This window comes from Leptosomus discolor, chromosome 17, assembly GCF_034619465.1.
Source record: "Leptosomus discolor isolate bLepDis1 chromosome 17, bLepDis1.hap2, whole genome shotgun sequence".
Taxonomy (NCBI): domain Eukaryota; kingdom Metazoa; phylum Chordata; class Aves; order Leptosomiformes; family Leptosomidae; genus Leptosomus; species Leptosomus discolor.
Window position 1 is genome coordinate 16,637,733 of NC_141407.1, and position 14,371 is coordinate 16,652,103.

The 14,371-nt window shown below is 65.7% G+C and overlaps 1 protein-coding gene across 2 annotated transcripts; it reads left to right on the plus strand.

The window, feature by feature from the left end:
* Positions 1-7,850: 7,850 nt before the first annotated feature.
* Positions 7,851-13,073, plus strand: RGS19 (regulator of G protein signaling 19). Of its 2 annotated transcripts, none has more exons than XM_086474753.1 (4): positions 7,851-7,975; positions 9,666-9,740; positions 10,681-10,915; positions 12,863-13,073. In XM_086474753.1, the coding sequence occupies exons 1-4, from the start codon at positions 7,875-7,877 to the stop codon at positions 13,049-13,051; spliced, it is 600 nt and encodes a 199-aa protein (XP_086330879.1). In that variant the 5' UTR covers positions 7,851-7,874; the 3' UTR covers positions 13,052-13,073. The 2 variants fall into 2 exon arrangements, with proteins under 2 accessions (XP_086330879.1, XP_086330880.1); XM_086474754.1 differs by having other exon boundaries at positions 7,851-7,972; positions 9,651-9,740.
* Positions 13,074-14,371: the final 1,298 nt, after the last annotated feature.

Here is a 14,371-nt window from a genome sequence, read left to right on the forward strand (position 1 = left end):
AGAAGAGCAAACAGGTACATGTTAGCAGGCAGGAACCCCAGAATAGGAAGGGAAAGCTTCAAGCTAGCCTTGAGAAGCAAGAAAAAACAAGGAATGATGCTGCCTGCGAGTTTGGCGTGGGTTTCGCTACGAGGAGAGAGCTCACAGAGGGGATTTGGGGCTGGGGAAATGTATTGCCATGGCAGGAGAGCTCCGGTGTCCTCCGATGGTACAGCCGAGCCCTGCAGCATCCCAGGGGCTCGACGAAGGGTCTCGCCGTGGCCTGTCACATCGGGGATCTCGCTGAGATCCCCAGCGAGGACCAGTACCGCGATCTGAGCCCAGAGTGCCTGCGGTGGGCATCCACCCATGGCCGGGGGGATGCTGCCCCGGCCGTCTCCCGCAGCCCTGGCTGGCAGCGGCTGGGGGCCACCTCTTGTGGCACAGGGGCCACCCAGGGTGACAGCGCTTCCTTCCTCCCTGCGCTGGCAGCTCCTCCCCAGGGATGGCCGAGCCAAACCTCGCCATCGTCTTTCTTCCCCTTTGGTCAGGTTAGAAATAACTGGCGCGGCCGGTCTTGGAGGACGCGAGTTGCTCGCAGAGCTCCCCGTTGCTGATCGGGGCTGGGGCAGGGCAGAGCAGCCCTGCTGCCCCGCTGCCGGTGAGGCTGCTGCGACCGCAGCCCAGGGGTCACCTATGTCCCTTGGGATGCTCCGGAGCCGAGGCAGGGTCACCAAGTCCTTGCCCTGGGTATTTGCCTGCGGGACAGTGTCCTGGGTGACTCTTTCCACGCTCCCTCGCTGTTGTAGGACCAAAGTCTGACGTGGGAGGAAGTTTTCTTACTGGGACAAGCGAAAGCTGCGCTCTGCGAGCTCTGGTCCTGGGACCCGTGGTGGCACTGGGTCTGGGGCCGGGGGGACATCCCAGCCCTAGGTGCTCACCAGTGAGGCGTGACACCCGCCTGATGCCAGACCATCCGTCAGGGCTGGCAGCGGGCGGGCAGCGGGGCCTGGTGCTGCCCTGGCGAATAAACCACGGTGGGAAAAAATGTCCCCGGGGTGCAGCGTTTGGGGGCTGGTCCCCATCGTTCCCGGACGTCGTGTTGGCGCGGCCCCAGCCGGGCTGGTCCCACCGCTGGTTGAGCCGGCTGCCGGGCTCAGCCCTGCCCTGACCACATCAAGGCCGTGCGGGGCCGTGCTCTGGGCAGGGAGCGTGGCTGGAGAGCAGGGCCAGACCTGTCCTCGGCGTCGCCAGACCCACCTCCCGCCCCTGCCGGCGCAGGCTCCCAAACCTCCTCTTCGTGCCCGGCTGGTGGCTCCCAGTGCTGGCGCAGGTCTCCGGATGCAGCCGGCGGGGTTTGGTCTCGTGCTGGGGAGAAAATCGCCCGTCGGCTGCGTCGGGGAGCGCTGGGAGCTGCGGTAAGCGACCCCCTTGATCCAGCGTTTCCCTGTGATGGTGGGTCCCTCCTTTCCATCCCGATCCCAGGTTGATTCTCGGTCTTCTTCCTCATTTCCTCGGAAAGGGCAATTCCTCATCTTCTTATCCTCGCTCCTCCTAGCATCCCCATCCCCTAAATTACCACTAATGTCCCCTCCTTTGCCCTGTGGTCCCCAGGACACGGTGCTGCCCGCGCTGGCATGCGCTGGGGTGGGGATGAGTGGGTCCTGGGCTGGCAGCACCCCACAGACATGGGGCACCCTGCTACCCACCCAGCTCTGCTCTCACCCCAGCCACGCTGATGCTGTGTCCCTTCTTTTCCTCTTCCCTTCCCTTCGGTCAGCCGTGGGGCTTTGTCCATGCAGTTTAGCCCCTGCTGGGTATCGATTACCCTGATCCTTCTTCTCCTTTCGCGTGGATCGTTACCAGATGCTTAACAGGAGTCTGCCTTAACACCGCCGTGCTACCTCTGCTAATAGAAACATAATTGTCAGGGCTTGCCTTATTAAATCCCCCAGCTGATTGTCGCGGGTGCTATTTTTATGCTATGAAATAATTAACTCGTTTCAGTGCAAGAGTCGGGGCTGGAGGGGTGCGTGTCAGCAGTGCTGTGCCCATCGTGCCACCCGGCAGCCCGCTGTTCCCATCTCGGCTGTGGTGGCCGTGCCGGGACAGCCATGGGTCCGCTCGCCTCTTTCCAGCAGGTGCTGGAGAGGTTCACGTGATCCTTTCGGGAAGGCTCGCGGTGGGATTTGGCTCAGAGGATCCTTGGTGCAGAAATTCACCCCAGCTACAGGCAAGGAGAGGGGCAGGGAGCAGAGGAGATGGCTGGTCCAGAGAAGGACCCCAGCATCATGCTCATCCCGGCAGGAGAGGTGCCCACGGGGCTGTCGAAGGACCAGGGAGGTGTTGGGACACGCTGCAGCATCTCCCGGTTCCCATCTCCAGGACCTGCCTTTCCAAGTCTCAGGGGACGGCAGAAAAATCACTGCTGGGCAGAGCTGCTCCCCCAAAGGCATCCGCTCGCCGCCGCCGCCGCGGCCGCCTCCTCCACCACGTGCGCGGGCACATCTGCCGGCGAGACCAGCACCACGCACTCGGCACGGCGGCGGGGACGCGGCCGGGGTGCCGCCACGTGAGCATCACCGTCCCGGCGGGACCGGGGGAGCCTGACCCAGCCGATACCCAGGACCGCTGGCACCTCTGTGCTGGTAGCATCGGGGTCAGCCCAGCCCCGTCCCCGCAGAGTTGGGGGGCTCGAGCCTCACCTCTTTAGTCATTTTCTAATAGAATGCTAGAGCTGGGGGGTGAAAAGCCGGGTCTAAAAATAGTTCCTAAAGCTTCCTGTGCCGCTGGCAGGTGGCTGGGGCAGGCTGCGGGGGCGGGCGGCAGCTGTGGGGCTCGGCGGCGGTGTCTGCCCACAGGGTAACCCCAGCAGAGGGGGTCCCGATGGGTGCCGGCCCCCCCCTCGCCCTCCCGGGCTGCCTGCAGGGCTGGCCCGCGTCTGGTTGCGCTTGGTGGCCGGTTTCAGCCCAATTTGGCAGAGGTCGGAGGTGCTGGGTCGCTCCCGGGAGGAAGGCAGGGAGGAGGCAGGGGGAGCTGAAGCCTTATGAGACGCTGGAGAATCCAGCAGCGGGCGGCCGGGGCTGCCCAGCGCCGCTCGCCCCGATCCGGCGTGGCTGGTCGCGCAGGTGATGGGTGTTTTGCGGCTCCTTCGAGGCACGGAGAGGGGCCGGATCCGGCGCTGCTCCGCACCAAGGCATTGCTGGCGTGTGGCAGGGGCTCAGCCGTGGGTTTGGCCGGGGCCGGTGTCTGCGCCGGTACCGGGTGAGTTTGTGCGTCGCCCCCCGGCCGCGCAGTCCCGGAGAGGGTCTGTGATGAGCAGCGTCAAATACACAGGGAAGGTCTGTCCTGGGGCAGAGAGCTCGTACCGTGGGTGGAGAGTGAAAATATCCTCCGTGCCGGTGGGTGCCCCAAGGGCGGTGAGCTGGGGGTGCTGGGGGTTCCCCCGTGGGAGCGTGGCCGCATCCTGGCAGCCTTCAGCTCTCGGAGCTGGCTCTGCCCAGCAGCAGCACTGGGAATCCTCCGAAAACCATCTGGAAAAATAAATGAGCTTCAGGTGACTGGAGAAAGAGAGCGGTGCTGGGTGCCGGCGAGGACGGCAGCGCCGGCAGGGTGGGCGCCGGCAGAAGGAGGGGCTGCTGAAGCGGAGGGTGACTTTGGGGTGATGGCGTGGGGGCGGGGGGGGGGGGGCAGGGTGGGATTCCATCCAGATGGCGTGGCCTTGGGGGTGGCAGCGGTGCGGCCGTGTTGGGGTTTGGGTGCCGGGGTGGTACGCGGTGTTAGGAGGAGAGGAGGTGACAGCTCAGCATCCCCGGGGAAGGCGAGGGAAGCGGTTGTGCCGAGCGGGGCGCTGGGCCGGGCTGATAACGGGCACGTGCCACAGCCGGGCGTGTGGCCCAGCCCTGCGGGCCCAGGGGGTACCAGCATCCCCCCCTTCCTCCCTCTTTCTCCCCATTTCTCCCCTTTTCCACCTGCGGCGAGCCCGTGCGAGCGAGCGAGGAAGGGCCAGCCGCCGGCACAGACCACAAACTGGTTTCGGTCGCTGGTGCGGTGCTGGGGCTGGAGCCCCCTCCCGCCCGCAGGGGTGCTGAGGGCGAATTTAATCAAGGAAACGGAGGCTGGGCGTCTGATTTCTCTCTTCTTCTTCTTCTTTTTTTTTTTTTTTTTTTAAGAGGAAAAAAAAAAACCAAACAAGTTTGTTTGTGAGTCACTCTTGGCCGAGGGAGCCGGGCTTCGCTCCGCGCGGCACGGCAGGCTGGCACATCGCGGCGTCGCAGGGACGATGCTGCCGGGAGGTGCAGCGGGAGGCTCTGAGTCAGCCCACCCTCGGGTACCAGCCCCCTTCCCTCGCTGCCCGCCTTGCTGCCAGCATCCTCACCCCACCGCATCCTCACCCCACCGGGCAGCGCCGGAGCCCTGGGGCACAGCGAAAAGCCCCATCGCAATCGAAGCGGCTTTGGCTGGGTGCCGGGGACCACTTTCGGGGCCGTATCTTGCCCATCGCTCCTCAGGGAAGCCACGCTGGCCACTTCCTTGGCCACGGGGCTGGTCCAGCGCCGGCGTGGCCAGGCTATCTCCGAGATGGCCGGCTGCGCCAGCGCCGCGGCAGGTGCCCGTCCCCGCGGGGGAGCCCTGGCTCCGCTGCTTTCCCAGACGGATCCAGCCGAGGGGTGGGAAGCAGGAGCACAACCCAGCTCGGCTGCCCGTGGGGCTTGCTCTGCCCCATTCCTGCCCCACCGGGGCAGCCAGCCCCACGGCGGAGGAGAGCAGCCGGGCCGTGCCGGGGCTTTCCCAAAAAAGGTCTGAACTCTTCGGTTGAGTTTGCCACTTCCCTTACCACTCCCTTTCCTGTGAGAGGATGTGTTTGGCCGCTTTTCTTTTCTCTTTCTCTCTTCTTTTCTCTCCCATCTCCCTGCCCTCAGAGGCCCGGCGGTCCTGGTGATGCCGTGCACCCCCTGAGCCGGCCGGGGTCACCCTGGCTGGCACTCGCCGCCGCCGCGCCATGGCCAGGCTGCAGGTACGGACGCGCCGGCGCCAGCTCCCCCCGCATCCCCCCCCAGGTCCTCCCACCAGCCTCGGCACAGATGGGCACAGCCGGGGGCTCGGTGCCGGGGGTGCCCCTTCGCCCAGGGTGGCCGCTGGTTTGTGCCCCGCTTTGCAGAGGTGGGGGTGGCCGGAGGGGGATGCCGCGCTGCTCAGGGCATCGTCCCCAGCTCGGGGAAGATGGGGTGCATGGAGGGGTGTCATCCCCGTGGCCAGTATTTGCCATCACCTTGGTTTTGCCTGCGTGGGCACCCCGATGCCACGGGGGGGGGTTTTGGCAACTGCTTTGCCCGGGGTGAGCAGGGCACGGGGCGCTTCGTGCGCGGCTGCATGGGACAGGGCTGACCCCACGCCCCAGCGAGGGGCAGCCTGGAGGAAGGGGGGGAATTCCCTTGGAAAGCCATTTTGGGGAGTGCTCGTCCGGTTGCATGGGGGGGGTGGTCCCCCTCTCCACTCGGGGAGAGGACGGGGCGGTGCCAGGCTCGGTGGGGACGTCACGGGCGCGTGAGCTGGCACAGCCTGGGGACACCCCGCACACGGGGACTCCCAGGCCGGGTGCTGCAGCCACTGGGCAGCGATGGGAAAGGTTCCCGGGGGGAGGGAAGGAGGGGGCTCGGGGAGCTCACGGGGTTCAAGCGAGGGCGGTTTTTGGGGCGTCTCTTCTCTCCGCTGGGGAAACGTCCCCTTTTTTGTCATCCTTCCTCTTTTCGCAGCCTCGCGCGCGCGCCCTCGCCTTCCCTCCAGCGCTTCGCCACCCTCTGGGACTTCCTTCTCTGCTGGCCCTGGTGGCCCAGCAGCAATGCCCGGCCCTAGGGCAGCTGGAAAACGGCCTCGTGGCACACGGCCCCCGCCGGCGGGGTGGGGTGGGGTGCTATGGGGGCATTAAAGGGTGCACGGGGCTGAGAAACCAGCCTTGCCAATCCGGAGCACGCCGGCGTTGCCTTTTGGTGCTGGGAGGGGGCCTTTTGCGGCCCCACACCTCCCTTCTCCTCCCAGTCCCCCGCGGTGCAGGCCACACAGCCGAGATGGCCCTGGGTGGGTGCCACAGCACCCAGGATGGGGAATGAGCTGACCCTGCCTCCTGGCCGGGTGCTGAGTGCACCCCACGGGCGTGGGGAGGGGATGCTCCTGGCTGGGGGATGCTGCTCCATCCCACTGCCTCTCCGGGGTGTTTCGGCTCAGCCGCTTGCAGGTCTGCTCTGGCTAAGGTCGAGCACCAGCTGCAGAAGTGAAGTGCCTGGGAGCGTCCCCACGCGATGTCCCCACGTCCCTGTCCCTTGGCCAACCCCCCCCATCCACCTGCTCCTGCTTGGGGGGAGCAAAGGGAAGGGGAAAAAAAAGGGGGGGGGTTGAACGGACCCGAGGGCAGCACGGTGCGAGAGGGAGCGTGGAGCCTGCTGCTGAGCCGGGTGACAAGGTCACAGCCGTCCTGCCGGCACTCGGGGCTATAAATAGGGACAATCGGGAGCGGAACGCAGACTCTCGCCTTTTTCGTTCCTGCGGGAGCGCTGGGAGCCAGCGGGAGGGTTTGCAAGGGCCCAGGCGAGGAGCTCACGGGAAGCGCTGCCAGGCGATGGCCGTGCTGGGGACAGGGGGGACTGCACCCATGGGGGCAGCCGCAGGCTCGACGGGGGACACCCTGGGGACAGCCCTGTCCCCAGGTGAGACCCGCACCCCGGCTCCATGCCCCTCGCTGAGTGTGCGCAGGACAAGGACCCGAGGTGATGAGACCTGGGGCAGCTCGAGGTGGGGATGGTGGGGCTGAGGTGCCCCCCGCTCCCGTCCCTTCCTTCTGGCAGAGGAAGGACCGTGATTGCTGCCCTCCATGGGGCACAGGCAGGCAGAGCTGGCCGTGACCACATCCTTACCGTCACCCCAGCACCACTCCTGCCCAGAGCATCCCTGCTCCGGGCAGGGACAGGCAAGGGGGGGGCGGGCCACAGAGGGTACCATTCTGCAGCAGCGGTGCAGAGCGCTGGACTCGGCCGACGCTTGGCACAGGGCGAGTTTTGGTTTGGTGCCGGGAGCTGTGCAAACTCACACCCCCCCCCCACCACCACCACCCCGTTTCCTTCCACTCACATGATGCCATCGAGCGGCTCCGACTTCCCCATCCCGGGCCCAAACACACCAAGGAGGGTCCGGCTGCTCTCCCCCATGGCACGGGGCACGGCCGGGGGTGCACGAGGCCGGCGCTGAGCCCCGCGCCCTGCCCAGCCCCGCTGCTGCCTGTGGGGCTCGGCAGCACCGCCGAAGCGTGGGAGGGGGGTCCTGGGGCGAAGCGTGGGGCTGGCAGAGCATCTGCTGCCACGTTTCCCCTCCTCCTTTTCCTTCTCACTTCCTTTTCTTGCCCTTTCTGTCTGCGTGCCGTGCCCCAGCTCGCTGCCTGCAAAGGGCTTTCCCCAGCATGGAGCAGCCCCCCTCGAAGCCGGGGGGTCCCTCTGGGAAGGTAACGTGGTGCTGCTCCTCTCCCTCCCCGCAGGCTCCATCCAGGAGGCGGCAGGGACATTAGCCGGGGGGTGTCGGCAGCACGGCTCACCCGTGGGCTGGGAGGAGCGGAGAGCAGCAGAAGAGCCCCCGAAGCACGACCCAACGCCGTCCACCGTGTATGAGGCTGGGACGCAGGTGAGGTGGTGACCAGCCCGAGGCCGGCCGGGATGGCAAGCAGGAGCCAAAACTAAATCACAGCAAGTCACTTACACGGCGGGGAGGGGGTGTCTCTCGTTCACCTCCGGGTGCTCGCACATGGGGGGGGGGGGGGGGGATATAACCGGCGGCCGCTCGCTGACCGGCCTCCCTGCCCTCCTGCCTTTCAGTACGCAGGACCCGCGTCCGCAGAGACACCCCTTCCGATGTCCCGGCATGAGACTTCTCCGACAACGGTGCAACCCGCCAGCAACCACCGCCCCAACGCCTGCTGCTTCTGCTGGTGCTGCTGCTGCAGTTGCTCATGGTACGTCCCACCGCCCGGCCCAGCCCGAGGCTCCCGGGGGGGCCAGCGAGCATCCCCCCCCCCCCCTCCACCCGCCACCTCGTCCGTCCCGTATCCGAGGGTCCCGTAAGCAGGGCAGATGCGAGGGCCGCCTGCGTGTTGCTGGTCCTCCGTGCTTCGTGCGGCACCAAGCGCTTGGACGCGGCCGAGGTGGGTGGCTCTCGTCCACGGGAGCCCTCCTGGGCAGCTCTGCCGTGGAGCAGCGGGTGCAGAGCCTGGCCCTGGCCTCCCGGCACTGCCCAAAGCCAAGGACGGAACCGGCCACTTGCCTGCGGCTGCGTCTCCTGTTCTCTCTGAGGATTCCCAGCTCCTTTTTTCTCTGAATAGCCCAGATTTTGGAGAGCCTGGCTGCCCTTCTCCATCACCAGCCCGCGCTGCGATTGCTGATGGCTTCGGGCTTTGCGGCAGCTTTGGGCTTTACAGCCGCTGACGGTGCTGAGCTTGGAGGAGCAACAAACCCGGGAAACTCTGTGAAAACCCCCGGTGCATCCCCAGCGCTGAGGCATCCGCCCCGTGCAAACCCCCCGCTGCATCCTTGGAGCCCCAGCTTGCCTGATCCCGTCTCCTTTCCTCGCATTTACAAGGCAGCGAGTGGCTCCCCTCCCAGCCTGCGCGGCGCATCTTCCTCCCACACGCTGCCCCGGGCTTGGCGGCATTCGGCCATGGGCAGGGGGACCCTTCCCTGTGTCCCTCCTTCGTCTCTGCAAGAGCCCGTGAGGAGAGACAGGACGGAAATCCCTCCTGTACCCCACTCCTGGAGCAAGCAGTGACCAGGGCCAACCGTTTTGGGGCTGGGGCGTGCCTGGCGGCGAGCCCCTGGGGCGGCGCGGGCTGGGATGTGCCCCCAGCGTCACCCACCCACGCCGCCGGGGGAGAAGTTGGCCCGTTTAATCTTGGGCGAGCAGCGAGGCGCGGTGTCGCAAGCAGGAAGCGCTGCGGTCGGTGCCAAGCGCTGAAACTCGAGGGCCCGAGGGAAGTTGGCTGGAGACCGCTCTCCGCTTGCACCGCCGGCACCCCCGGGGGCGAGGGATAGGGGGGGCACAGGGGTTGCCAGCACCCCGCAAGCCCCAGCACCTCCATCCCACGCTCTGTCTCCGGCGTGGACCGGTGCTGGGGTGCCGCAGGGATGCAGGGTCCGGCCCTTTGCGTTTCTCCAGCTACCCCGGCCGCCGGCTTACTGGGCAAGCTGGGGCCATCGCCGGCTGCCGACGGTGGTAACTGGGCACAGCGCAGCGCTGAGCCCCGATGGCCGCAGCCCTGGGCCCTGCAGCCGCCCCCATTTGTTTATTTGCTGGTGATTATTCGCTCACAGAGGCTTTGCCGTGGGTCTTGCTGGCACTGACCTTCACCAGCTGCTGCTGCCCGGCCCTGCGGTCGCTCCGGCTCGGCCGTGTCACCCGTCCCGGGCGGCGGAGCGGGGCTGCAGCGGCGCCCGAGCGCAGGAAACACCCTTGCACGGTGACGGCAACAATTGCACAAGGAGCCGGGGTGCTGCTGGGGCAGCGGGTGCTGGGGAGGAGATGGGTGGGGAGGTGCTGGTGCCTGCCGAGGAGATTCGGTGGCCAGGGTCGGGTGGGGACGGGGGGGGGGTCAACATGGGGTCCTGGGTGCATCCCCAACGCCCCTGACTACCTTTCTGTCTCCCCGTTAGGAACGAGGACCGGGAGCGAGCGTGGAGGGCGTCCCGGGAGACCAAACTGGAGACCATCCCAAACTGTGAAGCGTGGTGAGTGCAGGGGCAGCGCCGTGGGGGTGGGCAGCGGTGGGACCGGCGTAGCACGGCGTGGCGCCCGCTGCCACCCTCCAGGGCACCCAGCGCCTCGCCCTGCCCGCTGGTGCAGACACAAGGAGCCGGATCAGGGCGCCAGGACTCGGGGGTTCCTGGGGCTGCTTCCCGCGGCTTGTCCCCGGTTCCCACCAAGAAACGGGGAGCCCAGAGCCACGGGCTGCAGCCCTCCATGATTCTGGCCCTTGGGCCCCTTGCAAAGGGAAACTGAGGCACGCAAGGACCTCAGCAGCTTTCGGGCCATGTCCCAAGGGCAGAGCCTCATCCTGCAGGCAGCCTGCTCTGGGGGTTCCTTGCACCCACTCCCTGGGACACGGGTACGACCCCCTGCCCACATGCCAGCCGTGGGTGCTCTGTGCAGTGCCTGGCACAGCAGGGTTAGGGGTCAGACGTGCTAATTAGCCACTGATAATGATTGCTCCTGCCCTGCATTAGCAGGTAATGAGTATTTGCTGGGGAGCAGCCTCCCTCCCCCAGCTGTGGGGGCTGAAGGACTGATGTCGGTCTCTCCTCGGCCGGCTCAGAGCTGCCGCTCTGCAAGGGAAGGGCTTTTGCTCCCTTTCGGCTTTATGCAAAGCCAGCACCAAGATATGGCTCAGCTCGGAAAATTCAGCTGAAACCAAGCCCACGCTCCAGCCCGGCTGAGCAGAGCCAGGACACACACCCCGAGCGACCTCCAAAAGTCTCCGTGATACCCAGAGCCCGAGCAGGAACAGCCTCAGCGTGAGCACGGGGGGGGGATGCAGTCAGGCATGGTCCCTCCGGGATGGCCCCGGGGATGAGCACTGCGTGGGGAGGGACACGGCGGGGAGCCCACAGTCCCCCCCGCCGGGCTGACCGTAACGCTGTCCCTTTGCCTTCTCCCGCCGGGACCCCGCAGCACCAAACCCACGCCGGAGGAGGTGCGGGGCTGGGCACAGTCCTTCGACAAGCTGATGAAGAGCCCGGCGGGTCGCAACGTCTTCCGGGAGTTCTTGCGGACTGAGTACAGCGAGGAGAACATGCTCTTCTGGCTGGCGTGCGAGGAGCTCAAAAACGAGTGCAACAAGCACACCATCGACGAGAAGGCCAGGATGATCTACGAGGACTACATCTCCATCCTCTCGCCCAAGGAGGTATGGGACAGAGCCCCTGGAGGGGGGGGGAGGCTTAGGCTAAAATGGGGCTTGGGGGGGGGGGGTATGTTTCTGAGGGAGAATCATAGAATCACAGGGTGGTTTGGGTTGGAAGGGACCTCAAAGATCATCTAGTTCCAACCCCACCAGATCAGGTTGCTCAAGGCTCCATCCGATCTGGCCTTTAACACTGCCAGGGATGGAGCATCCACAGCTTCCTCAGGCAACCTGTGCCAGCGTCTCGCCACCCTCAGGGTGAGGAACTTCTTTGGATGGAGAACTTCTTCCTTGTGTCTAGAAGGCTCTGTCGCAGCTGCTGTTACAGCCCTGCACCAGTTTGGGGATGGGGGTGGGTGGTTGGGGATGAGTTTGGAAGGGTTTGCTTCATGATGGCAGTGGGGAGGGCATTCCTGCCCCCCCCCCAAAACCCCCCGGGATGCAGCGGGACCACGGGCCGGGTTGTGCTGCGGGGCCGAAACCTCAGGAGGGCACCAGCGGGCCGAGAAGATGCTGCATCCCCACTCGCAGCATCCCCAGAGGGGGGGCACCCAGGGTGGGAGCACCCCAAACCCACCTCCCTGGACCCAGCAAGGGGACACGGGGAGGACCCAGAGACTCCCTGCAGCCCTCTCCAAAACACCCCGGCTCCAGTGCAAATACACTGTTGGGGGGAGCGCGCCGTGGTCTCCCCATTTCTGGCCACAGTGCCGCATTGATACCAAATTTCCCAGCGAGAGCTTGCAGAGGGGTGCTGGGACTGGGAGCTCAGCACTGGGGGGAGTCCCTCACCCCCTCCCCATTTCTCTCCCTGCTGCCCTTTCCAAAACACCCCGGCTCCGGTGCAAATACACTGGGCAGAGGGCACACCGTGGTCTCCCTGTGTCCGGCCACGGTGCCGTGTCGATATCCAATTTCCCAGCGAGAGCTTGCAGAGGGGTGCTGGGGCTGGGAGCTCAGCACTGGGGGGAGTCCCTCACCCCCTCCCCATTTCTCTCCCTGCCACCCTCTCCAAAACACCCCGGCTCCGGTGCAAATACACTGCTGGGGGGAGCACGCCGGGGTCTCCCCATTTCTGGCCACGGTGCCACATTGATACCAAATTTCCCAGCGAGAGCTTGCAGAGGGGTGCTGGGGCTGGGAGCTCAGCACTGGGGGGAGTCCCTCACCCCCTCCTCATTTCTCTCCCTGCAGCCCTCTCCAAAACACCCCGGCTCCGGTGCAAATACACTGTTGGGGGGAGCGCGCCGTGGTCTCCCCATTTCTGGCCACAGTGCCGCATTGATACCAAATTTCCCAGCGAGAGCTTGCAGAGGGGTGCTGGGGCTGGGAGCTCAGTACTAGGGGGTCCCTCACCCCCTCCCCGTTTCTCTCCCTGCTGCCCTTTCCAAAACACCCCGGCTCCGGTGCAAATACACTGGGCAGAGGGCACACCATGGTCTCCCCATTTCTGGCCACGGTGCCGCATTGATACCCAATTTCCCAGCGAGAGCTTGCAGAGGGGTGCTGGGGCTGGGAGCTCAGCACTGGGGGGAGTCCCTCACCCCCTCCCCATTTCTCTCCCTGCCACCCTCTCCAAAACACCCCGGCTCCGGTGCAAATACACTGCTGGGGGGGAGCGCGCCGTGGTCTCCCCATTTCTGGCCACGGTGCCACATTGATACCAAATTTCCCAGCGAGAGCTTGCAGAGGGGTGCTGGGGCTGGGAGCTCAGTACTAGGGGGTCCCTCACCCCCTCCCCGTTTCTCTCCCTGCTGCCCTTTCCAAAACACCCCGGCTCCGGTGCAAATACACTGGGCAGAGGGCACACCATGGTCTCCCCATTTCTGGCCACGGTGCCGCATTGATACCCAATTTCCCAGCGAGAGCTTGCAGAGGGGTGCTGGGGCTGGGAGCTCAGCACTCGGGGGAGTCCCTCACCCCCTCCCCATTTCTCTCCCTGCCACCCAGGTGAGCCTGGACTCTCGGGTGCGGGAGGTCATCAACCGGAAGATGCAGGAGCCGTCCTCGCACACCTTCGACGACGCGCAGCTCCAGATCTACACGCTCATGCACAGAGACTCCTACCCTCGCTTCCTGAACTCTGCCATATACAAATCGCTGCTCCAGAGCGTCTCCCGCTCCTCCTCGGAGTCCTAAGGGCACCCGCCGGCCACGGGGACGCCGGTGGGGACATGGTGGCTGAGGGGGGGTGGGGGGGGGAAGCTCGGGGCTTCCTGCCCTTCGCTGCCCTCCCTGCTGGCCCCCTCCCCACGCCAAGTTTTTAGCTTTTTACCTATGAACCGGCACCCCGGGTTCTGGGCCACCCTCCAGGACTGGTGCCACTGCGGCAGCCCAGCCCGGGCCGGCTCGTACTACTGAATCCCTGCCCCGTCCCCGCCGCTGGCCGGAGCGAGCCGGGGGGGAGCCCGGGGGGGCACACGGAAGAGAACCTGGGGCCCGGCCCCCTCCGGCCCCCCCCGCCCCCCATTTTGAAGAGGTCACTTTATCCCCTCTCCACCACACGCGGGGACACGGCACGTCCCCGTTTCCCACCTGAGAGACCCAGTTGGGGACTGGGTTGGGGGTTTTCTGGGGTGGGGGGGGAGGTCGATTGTTGTTGGTTTGGGTTTGGTTTTTTTTAATTTTTATTTTAAATGCCTTTTTTTTTTTTGGTTGGCTTTTACTGGGGGACTCGAGGGGCGGGAGGGGGGGGTTTGACGAGCGTCTCTGTAAATATAAAATCTTGTCAGGTTTACATCGCTCCGTCTGTTTGCAGCCCTGCAGCCCATTTGTGTTCCCCATGGATCCAGGGGGGGCAGCCGGGGCTGGACAGAGCAGAGGGCAGGCAGCACCCCCCCCCCCTCCCCCAGGGCCTCAGCTCCCCCCTCTCCAAAGCTGCCCGAGGGGGCAGGAGGGACCGTGGAGCCATGAGGATGCCCTCAGAGGGTGGGCAGGGGGTACCCTCCAGCTTCCCCCCTGCCCCAGTCCAGCCCCAGGACACCACACGCTTGTCACCCCCCGCCCAGAGCATCCTGCATCCTCAGTTCACGGACCCCAGGGAAGGGGGAAACACACGTGGGGGGCGTGCAGGTATTATTTGCCCTCCTGCAGCAACCTGCAGGCACCGGGAACCCCGAAAGCGAAGGCTCATGGCTGGCCCACGAAGCCCAGGGCTCTGCCCTGGTCCCTCAGGAGCAGCTTGGCCCCGAGCAGTGCTCCACCCGGGCTGGGAAATGTCACAGGGGAGACCGACAGTACCTGGGGGTTTTCACACAGCCCAAGGAGCAGCTTACTGGTGCCCCTGCACCCAAAATTAAAGCATTCCTGCCAGCAGCCCCTGCCCTCCACGGTGAAACACCGGGGTCCTGCCACCCAGCTCGGCCCTGGCGCGGAAATCCAACACTAGTCTTGGCTTTTCCTGACCCAGAAGAGCCTGTGGCTTCCTCTTTATCTACCCCTTTCCCTCCTCCTTTTCTC

Excerpts from the sequence above, each read along its gene's own strand:
- RGS19 (XM_086474754.1), top strand. The coding sequence starts at position 7,875 with ATGTCCCGGCATGAGACTTCTCCGACAACGGTGCAACCCGCCAGCAAC. Across the intron at positions 7,973-9,650 it reads TGCTGCTGCTGCAGTTGCTC|CTGTCTCCCCGTTAGGAACG; the intron begins ATGGTACGTCCC and ends CTGACTACCTTT. Across the intron at positions 9,741-10,680 it reads ATCCCAAACTGTGAAGCGTG|CACCAAACCCACGCCGGAGG; the intron begins GTGAGTGCAGGG and ends GGGACCCCGCAG.